The sequence below is a fragment of the Glycine soja genome, chromosome 4 (assembly GCF_004193775.1).
Source record: "Glycine soja cultivar W05 chromosome 4, ASM419377v2, whole genome shotgun sequence".
NCBI classification, from domain to species: Eukaryota; Viridiplantae; Streptophyta; class Magnoliopsida; order Fabales; family Fabaceae; genus Glycine; species Glycine soja.
In genome coordinates this window covers 49,939,755-49,961,475 of record NC_041005.1, presented here as the reverse complement: position 1 = coordinate 49,961,475, position 21,721 = coordinate 49,939,755, and the positions used below count along the sequence as shown (strand labels likewise).

At 33.7% G+C, this 21,721-nt stretch overlaps 3 protein-coding genes across 6 annotated transcripts; all 3 read left to right on the top strand.

Annotated features, from left to right (window-relative positions):
• The first annotated feature begins 3,687 nt into the window (after positions 1-3,687).
• Positions 3,688-8,440, top strand: LOC114410290 (protein IQ-DOMAIN 1-like). 4 transcript variants are annotated; one of them, XM_028374173.1, is made up of 5 exons: positions 3,688-3,943; positions 4,178-4,288; positions 5,616-5,915; positions 6,721-7,086; positions 7,501-8,440. In XM_028374173.1, exons 2-5 carry the CDS (start codon positions 4,199-4,201, stop codon positions 8,134-8,136), a joined length of 1,392 nt encoding a protein of 463 aa, XP_028229974.1. In that variant the 5' UTR covers positions 3,688-3,943; positions 4,178-4,198; the 3' UTR covers positions 8,137-8,440. The 4 variants fall into 4 exon arrangements, with proteins under 4 accessions (XP_028229974.1, XP_028229976.1, XP_028229975.1 ...); XM_028374175.1 differs by having other exon boundaries at positions 3,694-3,943; positions 4,029-4,288; positions 7,504-8,440; XM_028374174.1 differs by having other exon boundaries at positions 3,694-3,943; positions 4,181-4,288; positions 7,501-8,136.
• A 478-nt stretch (positions 8,441-8,918) lies between these two features.
• Positions 8,919-17,121, top strand: LOC114410289 (soluble starch synthase 1, chloroplastic/amyloplastic-like). Its single transcript, XM_028374171.1, has 15 exons — positions 8,919-9,325; positions 9,608-9,987; positions 10,119-10,196; positions 10,287-10,411; positions 11,180-11,261; positions 11,956-12,129; positions 12,384-12,465; positions 13,966-14,057; positions 14,149-14,211; positions 14,283-14,372; positions 14,737-14,861; positions 14,969-15,077; positions 15,152-15,207; positions 16,098-16,137; positions 16,597-17,121. Exons 1-15 carry the CDS (start codon positions 9,022-9,024, stop codon positions 16,750-16,752), a joined length of 1,956 nt encoding a protein of 651 aa, XP_028229972.1. The 5' UTR covers positions 8,919-9,021; the 3' UTR covers positions 16,753-17,121.
• A 2,130-nt stretch (positions 17,122-19,251) lies between these two features.
• LOC114410288 (phytolongin Phyl2.2-like) lies at positions 19,252-20,511 on the top strand. Its single transcript, XM_028374170.1, has one exon. The coding sequence runs from the start codon at positions 19,448-19,450 to the stop codon at positions 20,093-20,095; it is 648 nt and encodes a 215-aa protein (XP_028229971.1). The 5' UTR covers positions 19,252-19,447; the 3' UTR covers positions 20,096-20,511.
• Positions 20,512-21,721: the final 1,210 nt, after the last annotated feature.

Below are 21,721 nucleotides of genomic sequence, written 5' to 3'. Positions count from 1 at the left end.
CTCATTAATTAATAAATCAATAACAAACAAAAAATGAAAGGTGTGTCTCACCAAAATTATAAGTTATAACCATCTCAAATGCATGAAAAAATAGGGCACATAAATAAGAGTACCGGTCTTCCCAATGAATACCTTTAACCTTGTTCCCTTTTAACGCAAGCAATATCTTCCAAGCGCCAAAGTCTTCCATGCATGGTTTAATAATAAAGTAACTTTCGCATCATCACACCTCAACAAGATAAAGAAATATATAGTTATTTATCGTGTTGAACTGTTTCATTGGCCGAAGAATATGGTGATATATATACTCTGAAAGTTTGTAGCAGCCAAAGAACAGCGAATTCGACTACAGCAGCGAGTAACTTGTATATAATTTTATTTTTGAATTAAAACCTTTTATTGATTCATGTATTTAATTTTACTAAATTAAAATTGATTGAATAAATAACCCGACGTTTATTATAATTAAAAAATCACGATTTTATTTTAGTATCTAACTTTATTCAAATATATATATTCCTACATCCTTTGACAGAGCTTATATATATATATATGCATCAATAATTTTAATATCTAATTTTATTCAAATCTATGCCTGTGTGATTTGTTAAAGTTGTGGGTATGTATGTATGCGATGTATCAGTTACTTTAATATCTTGTTGATTCAAATATATACTGTGTTTTGACAACACTTACAAGAAGGTTAACAATTTATATATTTGAGGGTGAATCTTATATAATATAAATAAATCATATATCTCCTGTAATTTTTTTTATACATTATCTTCTGTTATAAACTGTCATATATATATATATAACATTCTTTCGTTGTCTCGTCAGCGCTCCTCGACTGTCCTGAGGAAGCTGAAAGAGTGAAAACGAAAGTGCATATGAAAGCTCCATGATCTATGAGAGGGAGAGATATTCTATTTGTTTTGTCTAATTAAGTTGGGAAGAGAGAACTTGGCTTTTCTTTCACCACATAAAAGCTTTACAAAGTAGACAGGGTATAAGAGGAATATAATATATATTATGAAGAAGAAAATTATATGACAAAACATATTGAGAGTCTATATTGCTGATCAAATCAAGTAATCATTGGGTTGAAGTTGCGTATCCACCTCGATATCTATTAATTGAGGCATCATTCATGATATCTTGCGACCATTACCATATGACTAATTGCACTAGTAATTTATGGTATTCACTCTTTTTAGTGCCAATTCTTCTACTTTAAATATGTTGACATATTTAAGAGATTACAAGTGATGTCATGTTTGTTACTTTGTTCTAAAAAAATATTTATAAATTATTCTTTACATTGACTTTGAAAATTTTAAGGTCATCTCCAGTGAAAAATACTTGATAAATTTCTTAGGATAAAAAATGAATTTTTATTTTCTTTTATTATTAGAGAAGTTCAGATAATATTATGAGTTTCGTAAGTTTTGAAGTTTTAATATGTGAATCTTATATAACTAACTCATTTCTAAAAACAAATTAAAATAAAAAAACAATTACATATGCTCTAAAATACTCAAAATCGGTATCTTAAAATTTTAGCCATTGAAAATGCCTTTTAAGTGATGTAATACTCAAAATCTGTTATACGCATACATTGTCTCTGTCTCTTAATCCTTCAATGACCAGTTGTAGTTGTAAGCCCCTAATCTCTGTCTGTTTTCTGATTAATCAAATGGGAAAACTAGTTTTCGTTTGCATTTTAATCTGTGTGGTTTGACAGATTTTTTTATTGAATTCAGTGGGACTAATTGTTGAAGATGAAGAAAGAATGGACAAGCCAGCATACATGACGTGCGAGCAAGGGTTCAAGCTCGTGACTCGTGACTCGTGACCTACTTCTCAGTCACGTGAAGTACTCTGCAGATAAATATATAGGTTCATTTTTCTTTGCCTATATATTTTAATATAGTTGCGATGTTCTGTTTCTACCTTATTACAGGGCAATGAGCTCTTCACAAAATGGATGAGGTTTCATGAAAAACAAAATGGCTACATTGATTGAGACTCAATTTATTAGAATTTTTATAGATTAAGTAGGTTACAATGTTTAAGCAAAATTTTAAATTTTAAAATGTTGATATGTTGGGATGAATTTAAAATGCATGCGAGAGTGTGTAGAGATCAACCTCAACATTTCAACTGAACTCCTCTTAATCTTAACATTGAAATGTTGATCAATATAACTAGGCACATACAAACTTCTAGGTGATTCTATTCTATTTATGAAAGATATATCTCACTATTCAACAGTTGTCAAAGGAACGATATTCCATCTATGATGCACACCGCGATATGAATGGTTCAACCACGTCTTTTCTGCTATTAGTAATCTTCAGGCTAAAAGTTATCTAACATTAAGCGATAGTTATTACCCCACTTTTCCTCAACAACAAAAACTTACATATGTACACAATACACATCAGTGTATATACTAAAAAAGTTATTTTACGAGTGAAAAAAATATTATTAGATTTTACTATACATCAGTGTAGTAAATGATAAAAATTAAAACACATATATGTGATTTTTTAGGTAATTATGTAATTTCAAAAACCCTTTAATCTTGGTAATCTATTTGTTGGACGGCTCAAATGTGATCATTCTACTCTCTTTATATAGATAGATATAATTGTTTTTTATAAAATAAAAATAAATAAATATTAACCATTGTATCATATCATCAATTGCCTAGATTATAAAATAAAAATCATGTAAGTTTTTTAAAAGGTCACATAATTTCTTTAAGTGATCTTGTAACTAAATAACTTTTTATTTTGACAATCTATGTATAACTAATTCTTACAACTTAGTCACATTTAAAACTTTTAAGCATTCAATGTGGATTGTAAGAAAAAATCGTTATTTCAATTAAGAAGTTTTCATAAGTTAGAACCTAAACCAAGCAAAATCTAAATCAGACTCATAAATTACTCAGAGTACCGCAATAGATTAGCTAATTAAATAAGTAAACCGACATCACTAGATTTGAATTAGTTTTCTAAATCGGCCTAAACCATGTTACTTAATGAAAAAGTCAAATATGATATATGTTAATTCTTACAACTTTAACCACTATGCTACAATTATATATTGTATCACAATATTTTTATTATTATATTTATTTATTTCATGATTATATTTATATTCAGTATATAGCGGAAAACAAATTTTAACTTAAAATGAGAAAGTTTTTTTTATTATTGAAAATTAAATGTGAGTGTATTTAAAAATTATAGGAAACCACAATTTCGTGTATCTCAATGATTTTTAGTTTATATTTGCCTAAAGTTTATTCTAAGATTATATAGTTACTTAAAATTTGTGGGTGTGTGAATTTTTATATTAAATGGTCTTGTAAATATTCAGCGTAAAAAAATTCCACTCGTGTATTTAATTAGTTTAATTATTGACAGACTGATTAAATAACTCAGTTTCTCAACTCGAGAAATTGAAGTTTAATTGATACTAACTTTGATTAAAACATTTACTTTTAATTATCACAAAAAAAATATTTTTAACTTAAAAAAAATACTCCTATCTAGATACTAACATAAAAGTTTTTACATTATCATTTACTTATGTCATAAAATAATTTATAATTAATTGATGAAATAAATTAACCTTCACAGAATCACATTTGACAATATAAAGTGTGGAACTTAGATCCGATTTTATTTCCTCCTTGTATTTGGATTCTCTTAAGCGATTACGGTTACTACCAATTTGTCTCTCTCAATCTCATGTACTGTACACACAACAAGCTCTGCCTCTCAGAGACTCACAACACCATCCCTTCTTTCTTTCTCTCAATTCTTCACAGTTTCTCGGACTCTGCTAAATGACCAAACACCTCTTTCTAATGAATCTCAAATATGCCAAGTAAAGGCCATACACCAACATTGTTTGGCCTCGGCAACAGGTACGTACGCACGCACGCGCACATGTTGTTTCATAACATAAACCCATTTTTTTTTGTGTGTGTCTCTGAAATTTAGTACACACAGATACACGCCTTCTTTGCTAGCTACATAACGTAGCGTGTCGTTGGATGTTTTTTGGTTGGTCGAATGAGACTTGGGATGGTTACAATTCACCTTTTGAGGTTCTGACGTGTCTGAATTTGTAATGCATATGATGATGGCGGCGGCTTAAGAAGTAGATCCTTTCCTCGACGATGGGGAAGAAAGGAGGGAGCTGGTTCTCGTCGGTGAAGAAAGTTTTCAAGTCCTCTTCTTCTAAGGACTCGCCGCTGCCGGAGAAGAAGGTGATCCATTCCACTGTTTTTGGAAAATTATTTGCTATTTTAGAATTTTAATTTCATTCTTTTGATTCATCTAAATTAGTCTTTCTTAATTAGGATTTTCCATTTTGATTGGAGTTCCATAAGCATAATGAAATTCTTGCCTTGTCTTTTCTTTTTGTTTTTTGTTTTAGTCATTTACCAGTTGAGTAAATACGCATTTTCATGGTTTGAACTTTGAAGATTTCCAAAATTGATTTTAATCTATTCCTTTAAAGATTATGATATTCGTTTCACTGTTAAACCATAATTTTTTTTAATTTAATTAGAATGTTGTAAAGATTTTTTATAATGTTTTTCGACTACAAATTGTGATACTCCGATAGCATTATTTGAAGAGTAATTCAAGGCATTGATTTTCGTACAATGAAATTAACTTTCTAAAAATGTTTTTTTCAAATAAATTTTTTTTATCATCTTATGGGTAAAACTAAACTGTTTAACCTTGGAGAACATTGAACCTGCATCAATTAGTACTAGATTCTTTTAAATTTATTGATATAATTGTGATAAATACTCAAATGAGTTTTGTGGGTAGTTAATTCTTTTTTATTAGTAAATGTGAATTCACTATCTTTTCCTCCTCTCTTCTCTCTTCATCTTTCCTCAACATGAATCAATCTTATATCTCCATAGGCATAGTTTTATGTTACTGAAACATGATTATTTCTAAGATTGTTTCTAATACAAAGATAACTGTGGCCTTGTAAAAAGAAAAGAGTTAACTCCAACTTACAGGTCGACGACTTAATTGTGTATATTATGATCATTAATACCGATTCAACTCCAAGTTATATTGAACCAGTCACGAGTCATGACCTTTCACTCAATCCCCAACAAACCTTAAGAAAGCAGAAATTGCGTAATTAATGCCATCACTGCATTCTACCTTACACATTGAAGGCCAATAGCTCCTCCGTTAGGATACTAAAGTAAAGTCGACTTCTTAGTTGTTGTTTTTGTTGTCTTTTTGTGCTGCCACATAAAAAGGATGAGCGACCTAGTCCTAATAAGGACCATCGACCCAACACAGTGTGTATTTACGTGTACATGGTCCCCTATCATGTGACCATGTATATCAAATAATTTACTAGCATTCGTGTCACATAGTTATCATACCACCCACCCCATCACATCATTCATCTTGATCATCATGTGCTTCCCATGTCAGATCTCCATCACGTGTTAAACAAAACGCATTCTGTGTTGATGTTGTTGTGTTAGTCCTTGTGATTTTCCCCAAATGAGTGTTAATTAGGAGTTTGATGGATGTTGGTATTTCCACTTTCAGAAAGAGAACAACAAGGAAGAACAGTGGCAGCATGTGGCGCCAGAGGAGGTTTCTGTGGAGCATTTTCCTGCAGAGAGTTCTCCAGATCTTACCAATGAAGGGAGTGTCACGTCGTCAACACCAGTGACTGAAGATACAAACCCTGCCGTTGCCTTTGCAGCAGCAACTGCCGCCGCCGCCGAAGCGGCCGTGGCGGCAGCTCAAGCAGCCGCTAGAGTTGTGAGGTTGGCGGGTTATGGACGCCAGTCCAAAGAAGAAAGAGCTGCAATACTCATTCAATCATACTACAGAGGCTACCTTGTATGTCCCTCCATTGTCTTTCTCTCACAAAATTACTGAAGTAATTATTTCTTGTCTTCTTTGAGTGAAGTTGTTGTTAATTGTTTAATATCACGCTATAACTGTGTAACATATTAGTTCATTGGTTTGGTATGGACCATATATATGCCACCCACTCCCAAAGTTTTACAGTTACTTGTATTAATAATATATGAATCACACTTTGCATGCAGTACTTATATGACCCCCTTCGTCTTTAAACATTGATTTATTATACACATATGGTAAACTTATGGGGAAAATAATTGAATTCATTGTGTACGGAGTAGCAGAAAACTAACCAGAAGAACACAAAATTAGGTTCGGATAATAAAAGGGGGGTCATCTGCAAGTACAATATTTATGAACTCTTAGAGTTAATAATTAACTTGATCATTAGAAATTCTTACGTGACTACAACTAATAAGTTAAGAATAATATTTGTTGTGCAATGGAGAGAGATTTTTACTTATGGACTTTGAGCACAACACGAACTGACACCATACTTTAGGTAGGTCTTTTCTTTACTAATATGTTATTGTTCACCATTTTCATTTAAATTCAATGTGAGACTTCATTTCACTTATATTTAGAATAATTATATTTAAAATAATTTTTTTTTTCAAGTGTGAGTGTGTTCCACATGATAATTTTTCCCTCACGCGAAAGCCATTGTGGTAATTAGTACAGAATTATTCCCTTAAACATTTTGTTAGCTTTTGATTGATTGTGTCTAACTTGAAGTAATAGCTTCCCAAGTAAGGTGAATTTGTGTTGAATTGTGCAGGCTCGACGTGCATTGCGTGCTTTGAAGGGATTGGTGAGGCTGCAAGCGCTGGTGAGGGGACATAATGTGCGAAAGCAAGCGCAAATGACAATGAGATGCATGCATGCATTGGTCCGAGTGCAGACAAGAGTAAGAGCTCGCAGACTGGAGTTGACTGAGGAGAAGCTTCAGAGAAGAGTTTATGAGGAGAAGGTCCAAAGAGAAGTAGATGAACCTAAGCAGTTTTTGAGCCCCATCAAAATGTTAGATATGGATGGTTGGGACAGTAGGCGCCAAACTAGCCAGCAAATTAAGGATAATGATTTGAGGAAACATGAAGCTGTAATGAAAAGGGAGAGAGCTCTTGCTTACGCTTTCAACTGCCAGGTATTCTTTTTTGTCCTTCCTTCAGTCAACCCCACATCCACCAAAATAATCTAGTCTTTAAATGGGTAGAAAATAGGACGTTCTGTTATATATATAATTTAATATCAAATTCACTATTAAATTTTACAATTTAATATCTAAATAATTTTTTAACTTTAAAAAAATGATTCATGAAAACTTAATCACCAAACTAAATTAGAATTTTTGTTTTTTCATTCAGGAATTAAATTGTAATTGTTTTATCCACTCGTAAGTTTTTCAATAATTTGCGAGAAAAAAAAAATCATTAGTTGAGAGCACGATGGTGTTTGGATCACATAATAATATCTCCAGATGCATGCATTGGAATAATAGTTCCATATTATTTCATTATCCTATATCCATTTTCTTCATTGTTGATCATTTGGTGTGCAGCAGCAGCTGAAGCAACACATGCACATAGACCCAAATGGTGATGATATAGGAAGCTATAGCACTGAGCGTGAAAGAGCCCAATTGGATTGGAACTGGTTGGAACGTTGGATGTCATCACAATCACCCAACTTAAGACCACGTGAGACCCTTTATAGGACTCTTGCTACTGCTACTTCCACCACTGATGACATGTCTGAAGAAAAGACAGTTGAAATGGACATGGGTGCAACTCTGGACTCAACTCATGCTAATATGGGCTTCATTAATGGAGAATCTTTTGACACAAGCCCAATTTCTAATAGGTACCACCAGCGCCACCACAGTGCTGGTGTCCCTAGCTACATGGCCCCAACCCAGTCTGCAAAGGCCAAGGTTCGAAGTCAAGGCCCGTTTAAGCAACGTGGTTCACCTGGGCCTCACTGGAACTCATCCACAAGGAGAGGTTCTTCTGTTGGTTTGGGCTGTGACTCATCTAGCTCTGGTGGGCCCACTGCAGCCCATGTCTTCCCAAGAAGCCCAAACCCAAAAATTAACGAGATTCGCCTCCAATCTAGACGGATTTCAGGTGGCAGCCCAGATAATGTTCACATTGAGGATTGGGCCCTTCCCCTTGGAGCCACCAACGGTTGGGCTTGACTTGATTAATTATTTTTTTCTTCTAAATATCATAATCATAATAATAGCATGTTTTGTATGGTGTGAACTTTGGTCCTTGATATGCAATGTGCTTACTATTCAAGGAAAGTTTAATATGTCGTGGTGTCGTGTCATGAACAACAATATTTGAGATTGTATACCCCCTCCCCCTTAAACACACCCAAAAAGTGAGATTGTAATGTCTAGTAACCCCATTTTCTGTTCTGTTTCGCATGTAAGAAAATGTTTGAATTTTGTTTTTTTTCATAAAGAAAATATTATTTGTTTGAGTGCTTTCTTTTCATTGAAAATGCACAATTTTTATTTGTGATAAAAAAATATATATACAAAATTAATAGCTTATTTGGGTTCACATTTTTTAATGTAATTTTTCACATCTTATGTAATGATTATCTTCACTCTTAATGTCCCAAACATAATTTTTTCGTCCATTTAAACACAATTACAAATCGAACAAAATAAAAATAATATAATTATATTTAAGTTTAAAATATTTTACACAATGAATATATAATCCTTTTACTCAAAAGGAATTATTAAGATTAAAATCAATTAAATATAAGTATAACTGTATAAGTATAGATTAAAATAATATTACATTGTGATATGGCCAAAAATAGAAAGAAAGGTAAAAAAAATATCTTTAGTCGTTTTCCTTCACACAAAAAACATCGTTAATCTTGGTTATGGGTTTTGGCGCGTATTCAGGATCTAACGCATGGTATTCGTACGTATTTCTCTTTCCAAATCTAACTTGTAGCTTACATTACTACATGTCATGTGAACTTGTGCTGGGTGCTTTCTTTTTGCTCTCTGGTTTCCTTTTTGGTTCAGAATCCCTTCCCTCCCGCATTGGATTTGTCTATGGAGTCTCTGGAACTTGTTCCTCTCCTTCTTCTTCTGCGTCCTCCACCATCTCAATCTTTCAACAATTCACGATCAATAAGGCAACTTCGTTTCCCTTCTCTTCTCAATAGTAAAACTAGAAACGCCAACTTGCGATCATTTTCCGGTAACCTTCAAGGTGGCGGCGGTGCTACTTCACAAGACGGACCCTTCGCTTTCGAAGACCAAGTCTCTCACCACAAAGACGATAGAGCTCTTGTATTAGCCAGAGAAACAGACGATTTTGGCTATCTCGTTGGCTTTCGCTTGCTTCCTAATTCTGGTTTCATACCTTTCTTTTTCATTAAATTTTCATTTCCATACTAAAATTCATAGACACATTTTTATTTATTGGCATGCATGTGAAATTCTTGCTAGTACTTACTCTAATTCCGTTAATTTTAAGTCCTCTGTTTTTATTGAATTGAAAATATGGTGTATTCTTGTTATGTTGTGACAATTAGAGAATAATGTTGCATCCAGCAAGTTTTAGAGGATGTTATATATATATATATATATATATATATATATAGGTCTTGAGGAGTTGATCAAAGTGTTGTCACAGGTCTTGAAGAGTTTATGAATGTGTCACACTCTATAACTGAGGAAGATTCTAGTAGCGATGAGGTTGAAAAACCCAAGGTTGAGGATACAGAAGAAGAGGAAGCTAAGACTAGAGTGTCACATAACATTGTTGTTGTGACTTCTGAAGCGGCACCGTATTCGAAGACCGGTGGCCTTGCCGATGTTTGTGGCTCTTTGCCAATAGCACTGGCAAGCCGTGGACACCGTGTCATGGTTGTCACGCCGAGATACATTCATGGTACTTCTGAGGATCTCAAGTTTGCTGGGGCAGTTGATCTTGATCAAAGCACCAAAGTGTTTTGCTTTGGAGGTGCTCAAGAAATTGGCTTTTACCATGAGTATAGGGAAGGGGTTGACTGGGTATGAACTTCAGATTATTTGGTTTTAGGCTTTTGTTACTCTAGAGTTGTTCAAAACCATTTGATTTTTTACATCGTAAGATCTACTTTGTTTCTTTGTGGATGATGCTTGGTGCTGCCTTGTTGTTTTAGGTATTTGTGGATCACCCCTCATTCCATAGACCAGGGAATCCGTATGGAGACAAGTTTGGGACTTTTGGGGATAATCAGGTATATTCTTGTTAAATTCTAGCTTTGATGCTAGATTAGTATTATACATCCATGAATAACGATGAACTTCTTTCTCATTTGGTTTTACAGTTTCGGTTCACTTTACTTTGCCATGCAGCATGTGAAGCCCCATTGGTGCTTCCATTGGGAGGGTTCAGTTACGGAGAAAAATGTTTATTCCTTGCTAATGATTGGCATGCCAGCCTAGTTCCTATGTATGCATACCTACTTTTATCCACCCTTTTTTTTGCAATTGAAGAAATACAATGAGTTATTTCCCTAAGCATATTATTTCTGTTATTAAAATAAAGAAGCAAATACATTTGCTTTAGTAAAGACTATCTTTCTTCCAATGGCTCCCCTAAAGTCTAGCAATTTGTTATCTAGTTTGGAAACTACATTTTTTCCTTTTTATAATTAGAGTGAATTACTCTCCTCTCATATAGATGCTTCAATTGCACCACCTTCCCCTGAGAGATTAAGATGTGTCATACTTTAACCATTCAATTGTAATGTAAACAAACTTCTTAGGGACAATTTTTCCCTCTGTGATTCTCAGCATCATCAAAAACGATGGTAAGGATGATTAAAACTTCATTTCATCTTATAAAAACCTATAATCAATAATAGTTTTTGTAGTTAGCCGTCTATGCCTCTGAAAGTTGCATAGAAAAGAAAATGCCGCTAGAAGGGTTGTTCACAGTTGCTCACCATCACGAAGGAGTTTGTTTACATTAAACTGAACTAAAGTGTAGCTTATTTTGTCTCTCAGGGGAAAAAGTATAATATTTAAAATTAGGGGAGTGGCAATGTAGTTTAAGCCTCTCTCAAGAGAGGTCAGTGTAATTTATCCATTTACTTATTATTAGGCTTCATTATGGCATGTGAGTTTTCACATTTTTAAGTTTCATTTGGAGGATATTGTGATTTGTCATATTATTGTCTTACTGAGGATGAGTACTAGCACTTTGTTTGTGGTGCAGACTTTTGGCAGCGAAGTATCGTCCACATGGGGTATATAAGGATGCACGTAGTATATTAGTGATACATAATATAGCACATCAAGTAAGTTAATTCATTTTCATTTTATTTTGTTGATGTTACTAAGAGCAGCGCAATAACATCATTCTTTAATCTCTGTTTCTTAAAATGAGATTTCAAGCATCAACAACAAAAGTACAAAACAAGGGTCTTTATGAGTTCTATTTTATACTTCCCATCCAAATGCCTTCAGCTGGGCTGCCTCTTATCAGTGATTATTAAGTCACATTCTAGAAATTAGACAGATAGGTCCTGAAAGGCCTATAATAACAAGTACATTGTTAAAAACTGAAAATTATTACTTTTATCTTGAAGTTTATGTCAACAGCCAAGCACAAGCCCATTTGGCTGGATTTATTTTAGACTTCATTAATATGTAATATACTGTTGTGTTGGTGGTTGTCATATTGAAATGAATGAATTGAACATGATTGTGACTGTGCATGCATATCAAAGATGCTAATTTGTGTTAGTGAACAGTCTTGGAAAATGATGTAGTGTTTGATCTGTAATGCTACAACTAGGGTCCATAATGCTTTGTTAAATATAATGTCCATTGATATTAATTCAAGAAGTTTGTAACATAAGGACTCTGGTGAGACTGTGTTAGCAATAACCTACAGAATTAGTTGTTATAAATTCTTAGATGGTGTATCTCACATCTTTAAGTTGTTTAGTCTTTTATATCAGTAAAGAAGCTGATTAACTTATATGTTAGGGAGTGGAGCCTGCAATTACATATAGAAATTTGGGGCTACCTTCAGAATGGTATGGAGCACTGGAATGGGTGTTCCCTACTTGGGCAAGGACGCATGCTCTTGACACGGGTGAAGCTGTCAACTTTCTAAAAGGTGCTGTTGTTACAGCTGACCGGATTGTTACAGTAAGCAAGGTCATAATACTGCAAACTATATATTCTACTTCTGTTTTATTGTGTCAAATATTGGGTATTTCTTTGTTGCTCAGTATCCTTTCTGTTCCTCATATTGGATACTCATTTTAAAATGTTGTTAATCACTCAGAAGATAAAACTTCATCACTATGATGTATGATATCATAACAAATTAACAATTTTGTAGAAGACAAGTGTCTTGTATTTACTATGTAATGATATGCAATGCATAAAGATCTGCCTCTCTTTTCCAGGGCTATTCCTGGGAGATAACAACTAGTGAAGGTGGATGTGGTCTACATGATTTATTAAGCAGTCGAAAAAGTATTCTCAGTGGTATGTTTTTAATTTTTTGCATATTTTTTTTTCTTATAGCATACAGTTTGAAGCTCATCCTATCAAAGATTTATTTATGACTAATATTTTGGAGTTGGTAACATGTGGTTTATACTCCTAATTCCTAGAACAACTGTAAATCTTTGAGCAAGTTAAACTCAAGCTTGGGCCAAATAATTATCGTCAGTGCAAATGCGTATCTCCAATAAAGTTTCAGATTATATGTTTTACATTTAAGCTTGATGTTGCTGGTGGACATTGACACCCATAAAAGCAGCTTTATTTCAATGTAAACTTACAAAACTGATCAACAGGGTGATCAACAAATTTTGCTATTCTTGTTACACAAGTACCTTGTGATCTTCTCAATTTAACAGTCAATACATATCTTAAGTATTTTTTTCCTCTGTTGTGAATCAAGTCCCATTTGAAAGCAGTATTTCATGTTTACTGGATTTGATGGCAAATAACTAGTGTCACAAATTTGAGACACTAATGTGACTAGAAGTCTTCTAATTGATTAGAAGACTTTCATATCTGTATATCCAATTGCAAGATTTTTGTTCCGTAAAATGCATAGAATCCTGTCCAACTTTCATTTTCTGCAATACTGCACCTCAGTTTTTATTTAATTGTTATTGTAGTTTGTAGAGTGACTAATTTTAACAGACTTTGGTTTCTACACAGCAAAATTATTGTGATGGTTTGTTCATCGGTGTTATTATCATTCAAGCATAATACCATGTTTATTGTTTGGAAGGAAAGAGAAAATAGAGACAAATGAAAACTTTTGAAATTTGAAAAATTGTATTGTTTGATTGAAGAAAAAGTAGAAAGAAAGTTTAGAGGAAAGAAAATTCGAGAAGCAATTTTAAAAATTTTCTATCCTCCCTTATTTTGTTGCGTCTCATGCAAACATACATAGGGTAAGTGTAGCATTGGTGGCAAATCATTAACATAAAATATACAAAATGAGGGAAAGAAAGGGGAAATGAGCCAGAGTTAAGGAGGGTTCTATTCATTTTCCGTTTTGTTTTGCCATCAACCAGTATAGTTCAGATAACTTCTTGCAAGTCAATTAGGTAATGCATTTGGATAAAATGCTAACGCTGCTTTGGACCAGTCAAAGTTGTGTGTTTGTTTGTCAATCTTGACTGGTGTCATAGAATCTGTTGTATGGATACTGGTCTCTATTTTGAATAGAAAATTGTTGAAAGTCCCTCTAATTTATTGTCAGAATAACATCCCAATTCGATTTCACAAATTCACTACTTGAGTAGCAAAGGAATTGTTTAGTTTGCAAGCACTGCGAACTCTAGAAGCTTCTTTTGTCATTATTTTTTTTTTCTCTCATGATGCTGTCTTATGCTATCAGTTGTACTAGTAGTTGTGACTTGGGAATCAATGAATGTGAATTTGAAAGCAAAACAAAAAAAATAATTCTTTACTGAATGATGTGCCTTGATGCTCAAACTTGTAACAATTTTTATTATTGACTAGGGATCACAAATGGAATTGATGTCACTGAATGGGACCCGTCATGTGATAAACATATTGCTTGCAACTATTCTGCTGATGACCTTTCCGGGAAGGTTGCTTTACACTTTCCCTTTATCAGTTATCACCCTTCCTTTGTATCTCATTAGCTGAAATTGTTTTATCGTAATTATATGTAATGTACAGGCCGAATGCAAGATTTCTTTGCAGAAGGAATTGGGTCTTCCAATGAGGCCTGATTGTCCAATGGTAAGTTTGTTATCTGCAATGCAAAATTCTTGCTCACTCTTTCTGGTATTGACTGTTGCTGAAACTTATAGATTGGATTCATTGGAAGACTGGACTACCAGAAAGGTATTGACCTGATTCGCTTGGCAATGCCAGAGCTCATGGAAGCTGATGTTCAGTTTGTAAGTGATTTTATATATGTGTTCTATAAACACATGCTGTGGCAATCAATAATTAAATTCATGGAATGGTGGTATCTGAATGTAGGCTGTGTTTACTTGTAGGGTATAAAATATATCTTGAGACATTGCAGACTATACCTGCTAAATAAAATTTTAAACATCTTGATACTTACCATAAAAAAAAATCATGTGATTGATCATTCTTCAAATGCAACCTCCTTGTATGAATAATTTCATTTGAGAGTAATTGAGGCCCCTTGAATTCTAATTGATGGATGTAAGTAGAGCTTTTGAGTTCTGCGGAGTGTGTTGTATATTTGTGACCCTCCTATATGGTTAGTTATTTTTCCTTATTCTTTTCCAGGTTATGCTTGGTTCAGGAAACCCTATTTATGAAGACTGGATGAGAGCAACAGAATCAATTTATAAAGATAAATTTCGGGGTTGGGTGGGATTTAATGTTCCAATATCTCATAAAATAACTGCAGGGTAATCCAAAATTTATGAATCTTTTATAGGACAATTGCAGTTCATTCAAAATTTCCTTATTATATCTACATCAACTATGCTTCTTACTGTATTCCTGGTATGGTCAGCTGTGATATACTGTTAATGCCATCTGCATTCGAGCCCTGTGGACTGAATCAGTTGTATGCAATGAGATATGGAACTATACCCGTAGTTCATGAAACTGGGGGGCTAAGAGTAAGTCAAGAAAATATAAACAATTGACTAGTTCAATATGATTTCTTTGCCTTGATGCCTTTCTCTTCGTACAGGATACTGTTCATAATTTTAATCCCTATGCTGAAGAAAGCAGAGCTGAAAGCACTGGGTATGTTGTCCATGAGCTTTGATTTATTATTCTTCAATTATCGAATTGCCATATTTTCTTAATGAACCTTACAGTTCTTTGGTCCAGGTGAAACTAACATAGTTATAGCATAATACAAAAACGGAACCTGTATAATAAGCATGGCTCTTGTTTAAATTTCTTGCTGTGAATCATGACAGTTAGAGATTTTCTATTGCTGATTACTAAGTATAATACAGTGATTAAAAATAAATTAAACTTGTAAAAGTAATGTAAGCATAAAAAAGTGATCAGATAAACTCCCATAAGCCTGTAAAAGCCTGGATAAAATATGACCGCATGTAACATTGCCAATTATAAATATACGTTGTAAGAACAGATTAGGTGGTCACAACTGTCGACTGGAATTGTGGTAGGAAAAAAATAGTATCTAAGTTAACAAAAAGCAGGTCCATCTATTCAAACTTAGTTTTATGAAGCCTTTAAATTTTGGTCACTGTTGTTTTGAATTCCTTAAATTTAAATTTGTATTTTTAGTCTCTCAATTTCAAAAAATGTTTTTTTAGCCTTCCTGTAATAAAAAAACACACCACAAATTATGTATTCAAACTGCCAAAAAATCAGCCTAGAATTGAAAAGAGCATTTTTCAAAATTGAAGTCTAAAAGAAGCAAGTTTAAATTTAGGGGATAAAAAACAAGAGTATCCAAATTTGAGGGAATAAAAACATATTTAAGTCTTTTCTGAAATATAAACTAATGGTTAGCTTTCTAAATCTATTGAACTGCTTCTTGCTATGTTTTTTTTTTTCTGACACTGTCAAGGATAACTTTACAACCCCAGGATTTCACTAATACAAGATGAATATGCTCATTATATATTTTCTGACATTATTTTGAACTTCACTGACAGGTGGACATTTTCTCCACTAACAAAGGAGAGCATGCTAGCGGTAAGCTTAATTTCTGGTCCATTCAAATTCATTGTTTTTAAATTAAGCATAATTTGATAGCATCTTAATACAATCATGGCATGCTTGGTCTAGTTTACTCTGACTGATGAAATAGTTCTTGGTAGGGATCATTCATCTCTAATTGGCATTGCTATCATTCATTGTGTTGGCTTTTTGAATCTCGAGTCGGCCTCTAGACGTTAAAAACAGCCATATGAAGTTACTAAAACATCAAGGAATCTGTTCCATTCTCATTCCATACAGTCTATGGTGGACTAACATATTGGAATGTGGACTTGAAGCCTTTTTTTCTTTTCTTTTTTTTCAAACTTTCATCCTTTGTTCTAACAATATTGTTACAACAGGAATGGCTAACTTTTCTCATTTTCATGATGTTCCGACTAGAATGTTTCACCTCTTTTGTCATCATGATCTTAACTTTTCTATTAATTTTGACAGGCTCTAAGATATGCCATTCAAACATACAATGAATACAAGTCTTCTTGGGAGGGATTGATGATAAGAGGCATGACAAGAGATTACACGTGGGTAAATGCTGCCACTCAATACGAGCAAGTCATTGAGTGGGCATTCACCGACCCTCCCTATTGCTGAAAGCTGAAATGAAGTTTGCATAAAAGATCTACGCAAGATTTTCTTTCAATACTCAGGCTACTTAAGAAGATTATCATGTTCATAATTATGGCTTAGTGATAACAGGAAGGAAGCAATTTTTCTTTGCTCGTTTGAGTCCACCAGCTTGGTGTAATTTGATTATGAAACGCAAAATTTATTTTAGGAATGCACATATCTCACCCGTCTTGAGGCCGTACTCTTTTGATGATATGATAGGGTACATAAACTCAGCTAGGAGGTCCTCTCATAGAATAACTCGACTTTGTAACTATGCCAATATTATTAAATGCTATTACAAGTTTTTTTTTACCGTACAAGGGACAAATGAATAATCAATTGTGATGCTTAGTTATTGCTTTTTGAACTGGAACAGGGTTCTAGAACCGGTCATGTGCCACATTGGAATTTTTATAAATCCAGAGCTGTTTATTAGCATGTGCGTTTATTAGCATTGGTTAAAACTTAAAAAGTATGAAAAATGACCGACACAATTTGCAAGATGCGTCAATCTTTGTCTTGTGCATGCATCTCTTTGATATCCAAAGGCTGACCCCACCCACTTTTGTCTTAGCATTGTTTAGGCAACTCCATGCTAGTTTGCAACTAGGGGTGGAAATGAGTCAAGCTAAGCCAAGCTTTACTAGGCTTGAGCTCGACCTGAATTGAACACGTAAGGCTTGAATTTGGCTCATTACCTGATAGGCTTTTTTTTAAGGCTCGGCTCGGCTTATATAAAAGTTTGGTTTGGCCCACGAGCCTATTTAAAAGTTTGCTTAAAAACGTCTTTGATTAATTAATTATTTTAAAATCTAGTGAAATACTAACTAAAAAAAGAAACTTATAAAATTTCCTATAAGTAATGTACAAATCCAAAAATAATTGATAAACAAAATCATATTAAATTCAATTCGTTAAAGCATAAAGTATATCAATAGAAAATAAAAAGAGCATAATATTAATAAATGTATGAATTAGAGATGATTTGCAGAAAATGAATTTTATCCTACGTGAACAGTGTGCATGAACAGTAATAAAAAATGGAATTTTAAGATTCTAGAATTATTCTCCTCTCTGAAAAAAAAACTCTCTAAACTAAAACCTTGGTGCTGTTATATAGGTCCTCAGCCTCAAAGCTTACAAATCTATTTTAAGTCCAAGCCCATAAATGAAATAAAATAAAATCTGGACAAGATTATAAGATGGGATGAAATAAAACCTGGACTAAATAAAATCGAGATAGAATAAAATCTAGATAAAATAAAATCTAGATAGAATAAAATATGGATAAGATAAGATTTGATAAAATAAAGTTATTATTATTATTATTATTATTAGTTAAACAAGTCGGCTTGTCAAGCTTAACAAGCTTTTTTTATGGTTTGAGCTTGGCCTTTTTATCTAGAAAGGCTTTTTAAAAAGCTTGAGCTTGACCTTTATAGTAAACAAGTCGAGCCGAGCCTTACATAGGCTGAGCCAAAGAACACTCGACAAGCTGCTCGGCTCATTTCCACCCCTACCTGCAACCCAATAATCTTTGGGTCACTTTTATCTAATTCATTTGGCGATTAAGTTATACTAGACTTGATGAGTGATTTTGACAGAATATATCCTACAAAAGGAGTAAAAAAATTTAAGTGTGATGAGGTATTATACAGAATACTAGTTTTTTAGCTGGTCTAAATAACAGAAACTTGTGGAGGAAGGACTCAAAGGAGGATACATCATAGTCTTATTAAGGAGACAAATGCTATAATTTATGATGGTCATTAAAACAATATAGAAATATGAACATTTTTTAGAATTACTTAAGTAGGATAAGACTTGAGGTTTTTAATATAATATGTTGCAGTAAAAAAAAAATATAATATGCTAAATTTTTGTTGAATGCTATATCGTTTTAAAAAAAGCATATAAAGTTAAAGTTGTTTGACTTATTTAAAAAATATAATATAATATAATGCTAGTTTTTATTATTTTTTTAACGATATAATTCTTAATTGTAATTTAAAATTTAATTTAATTTATTTAACATTTTTAAAAAAAATCAATATTAGTGGTTAATTTGTTATTTTTTATTAATTTTTATACTAGAAAAAATTGGAACCTATAATTTTATCTTTTTTTTTTCTTCTATCATTAAATCAATCTTATAACTCTTAACAATTAATCTTAACAAATATTTAAGTTTAAGTTAAATCAGTTAATTTATAAGTTTTTGTCCATCTTCTAGTTTTTTATAAAACTAGTTAGTTTTACTACAACATAATCTATATAAAAATAAATACTTATCCTCCACGTTACACAAACTAAAATATTAGTTAGTTATTATAAATAAAGTAACAAAATAAAAGGAGTGGAATCAAATTTGTTGCTCAATTTTTAAAAAATCCTTTTACGGAATACTAGTAATAATATTAAAAAGTGATAATTTTAGAAAAGAATAATGATTGATAGTGGAATCGTGATGCCTGAGAATTGTTTAATAAGGAGAGATGTAAAGAAGAGAAAGGCAACAACAGCAGATGGGTTGGGGCAGAAGAGATAGGAGGACAAGTTGGTAATTTGGTTGGGGTTGCGGTTGCGGTTGGGCGCGGTGCGTGGCCACCCTTGTTTAATTTTTTTCAAAATCCCTAATCTGAATCCCAATGCCATTGATGTGAATTGGTGCAAAGCAATGATTTCGAATCCGGAATTGATCCACTACGCCTGCATCGCTCGATCGGAGACTATCCTGGGGCAGCACCAGAGCGAGAAGGAGCCCAACATGGAGGCCTTGGCGGCCCAATGCGTGGCCCAAACACCTCCCAACCACTCCCTATTCTCCCACACCGTCAACCACCGCACATACACCTTCCTCATCGACCCTCCCTTCGTCTTCTTCTCCATCTCCCACCACTCCCTCCTCAAATCCCAAACCCTCCCCTTCCTCCACCGCATCAGATCCTCCTTCCGTCAAACCCTACCCCCCACCAACAATCACCACTTTGCCCCTCTCTCCTTCCAATCCCAATTCCACACCATCTTCCAAAACGCGCTTCACGACAACAACAGATCGCAGCAACAACAACAACCCTCTCCTCCTCTCAACCCTCCAGCTCAGGGCTTGAAGAAAAAGAAAAGGCCCAATGACGCGCCCGCCACGCTCGACGTCTCCGACGACGCCGTTTCGCTCAAGCCCCAGCTCCACAACCACAGCAACAAGGCCAAGCACGTTTGGAAGAAACACGTGTGGGTCCTCCTCCTCCTCGATTTGTTCGTCTGCGCTGTCCTCTTTGTCATCTGGTTGTGGGTCTGCAGCGGCTTCAAGTGCATGGCCTATTGAATCATCCAATCCAAATTTCTAAACACTCTACTTTTTTTTTTCTTCTCTCTCAAAATTGAAAAAAAAAAAAATAAGTTCACGTTTTTTCGGGTTCGTTTTTGTCCCTTCTTCTTTCTCTGGAGGTAGGGATTTTTAGCTTCTTGTTTTTTTTTTTAAAAAAAATTATTTTATTCACACTTGATAACTGTGAAAGTTGCAGACTGCAGAGAGAACATACGCATACCTGTTATGTATATGTAATATGTAATTGGGGGGTTTCGGTTTTCTTCTTCTTCCTTCTTTTTTTATCTCCCATTTCCATTGGAAATTTCCTTCTTTCTCTTAATGGGAATTGCATATCCAACCATCAAGGATCCATCTTGTTAACCTATCATGTTCAATTGTGCAAAATTACAGATTCCACGTGTTGACTATCATATTATACTTTCTTTTCTTCTCTGCTTGCTAAACATTGTTATTACTATCGTAACTTGATTTATTATGCGATGCGGCATGTCTCGTATTTGGTTCACGGATTGTTTACTGATTATGTTAATTCGGGTATTTGTTCTGAACTTTGATACATGTGACTGTTCCCATGTATTGATATGAAGGGTGGAATTCTGTTTTAGAAACTGCAGAGTGAGTGACTGATCAATTAGGGATTCTATCCTTGTCAGTTGTCATACAGTTAATTTCTCTGCTGTCTGATGTGGTCAAAAGATAAGTTCTGTGATTTCTATAAAGGTTACAAGGAAAAAAAAAAAAACCAAACCCGTTTGGCCATATATTTGGTTGGTTTGGTATTAATTAACATTTAGTAGGAATTGTTCCTAAAGATCTTTAGTTATAGTTTGATTGATCAGTGAACGTACATGCTGTTAGGTTGGGGGTTTCGATATGTAACTTTCACACCAGATAGTCAGATACAGCAGGAGTAAATTTTTTATTTTTAGTTTTAAAATACAATTTCAAAACATAAATGTGTTCGGTGAAATTGACACTGAATTTGTTAATTTTTAATAATTTCAAAACTAAAAACAGAAAATCATTCGAACGGGATACTAGCTATTGTGTCTTTAGGGTCGGTGTGGTGGGATAGGGAATGGCAATTTTTGTGCTGGCACATTGATGTGGCCAACTATGAAGGATCCCTTTTAGGGTTGGTTCATGGTCGACAAAAGAGTTCAGTTTCAGGGTTACCAGCACATGGGCAGCGAACACGTTTCAGAGATAAGACCATATGGATGCCAAATTATGGGACTAATTAACAATTTTATTTAGGGGGGGAAAAAACTGCAATTATTGTGGCAAGTTGGCACTCGAATATTAAATATTTTAACAGATGCGGCATAACAAAACAATTGTTAGCTTGAAATATCTGATTGACGTTTCCAATAGTGTGTATTTGCATTAGTGCATATGCCTCCTTTTCATTATCGATTGCGTGTTATACTTGACATTAATGTCTAATATCTATCCAACTCCATATATACTTTCTCTTTACCTATACGCTGTATTTTGAACTCTTGAACGCTCTCATGCTATACACAGGTTAAAATCTATATAATTTTATCATCTGACTATAATTAATCATACATCATTAGCTGCATATACATTTATATTGATTTGAAGATAGATATGCTT

Excerpts from the sequence above, each read along its gene's own strand:
- LOC114410290 (XM_028374173.1), top strand. The coding sequence starts at position 4,199 with ATGGGGAAGAAAGGAGGGAGCTGGTTCTCGTCGGTGAAGAAAGTTTTC. Across the intron at positions 5,916-6,720 it reads CATACTACAGAGGCTACCTT|GCTCGACGTGCATTGCGTGC; the intron begins GTATGTCCCTCC and ends TGAATTGTGCAG. Across the intron at positions 7,087-7,500 it reads CTTACGCTTTCAACTGCCAG|CAGCAGCTGAAGCAACACAT; the intron begins GTATTCTTTTTT and ends TTTGGTGTGCAG.
- LOC114410288 (XM_028374170.1), top strand. The coding sequence starts at position 19,448 with ATGATTTCGAATCCGGAATTGATCCACTACGCCTGCATCGCTCGATCG.
- LOC114410289 (XM_028374171.1), top strand. The coding sequence starts at position 9,022 with ATGGAGTCTCTGGAACTTGTTCCTCTCCTTCTTCTTCTGCGTCCTCCA. Across the intron at positions 9,326-9,607 it reads TCGCTTGCTTCCTAATTCTG|GTCTTGAAGAGTTTATGAAT; the intron begins GTTTCATACCTT and ends GTGTTGTCACAG. Across the intron at positions 12,466-13,965 it reads TCGAAAAAGTATTCTCAGTG|GGATCACAAATGGAATTGAT; the intron begins GTATGTTTTTAA and ends ATTATTGACTAG.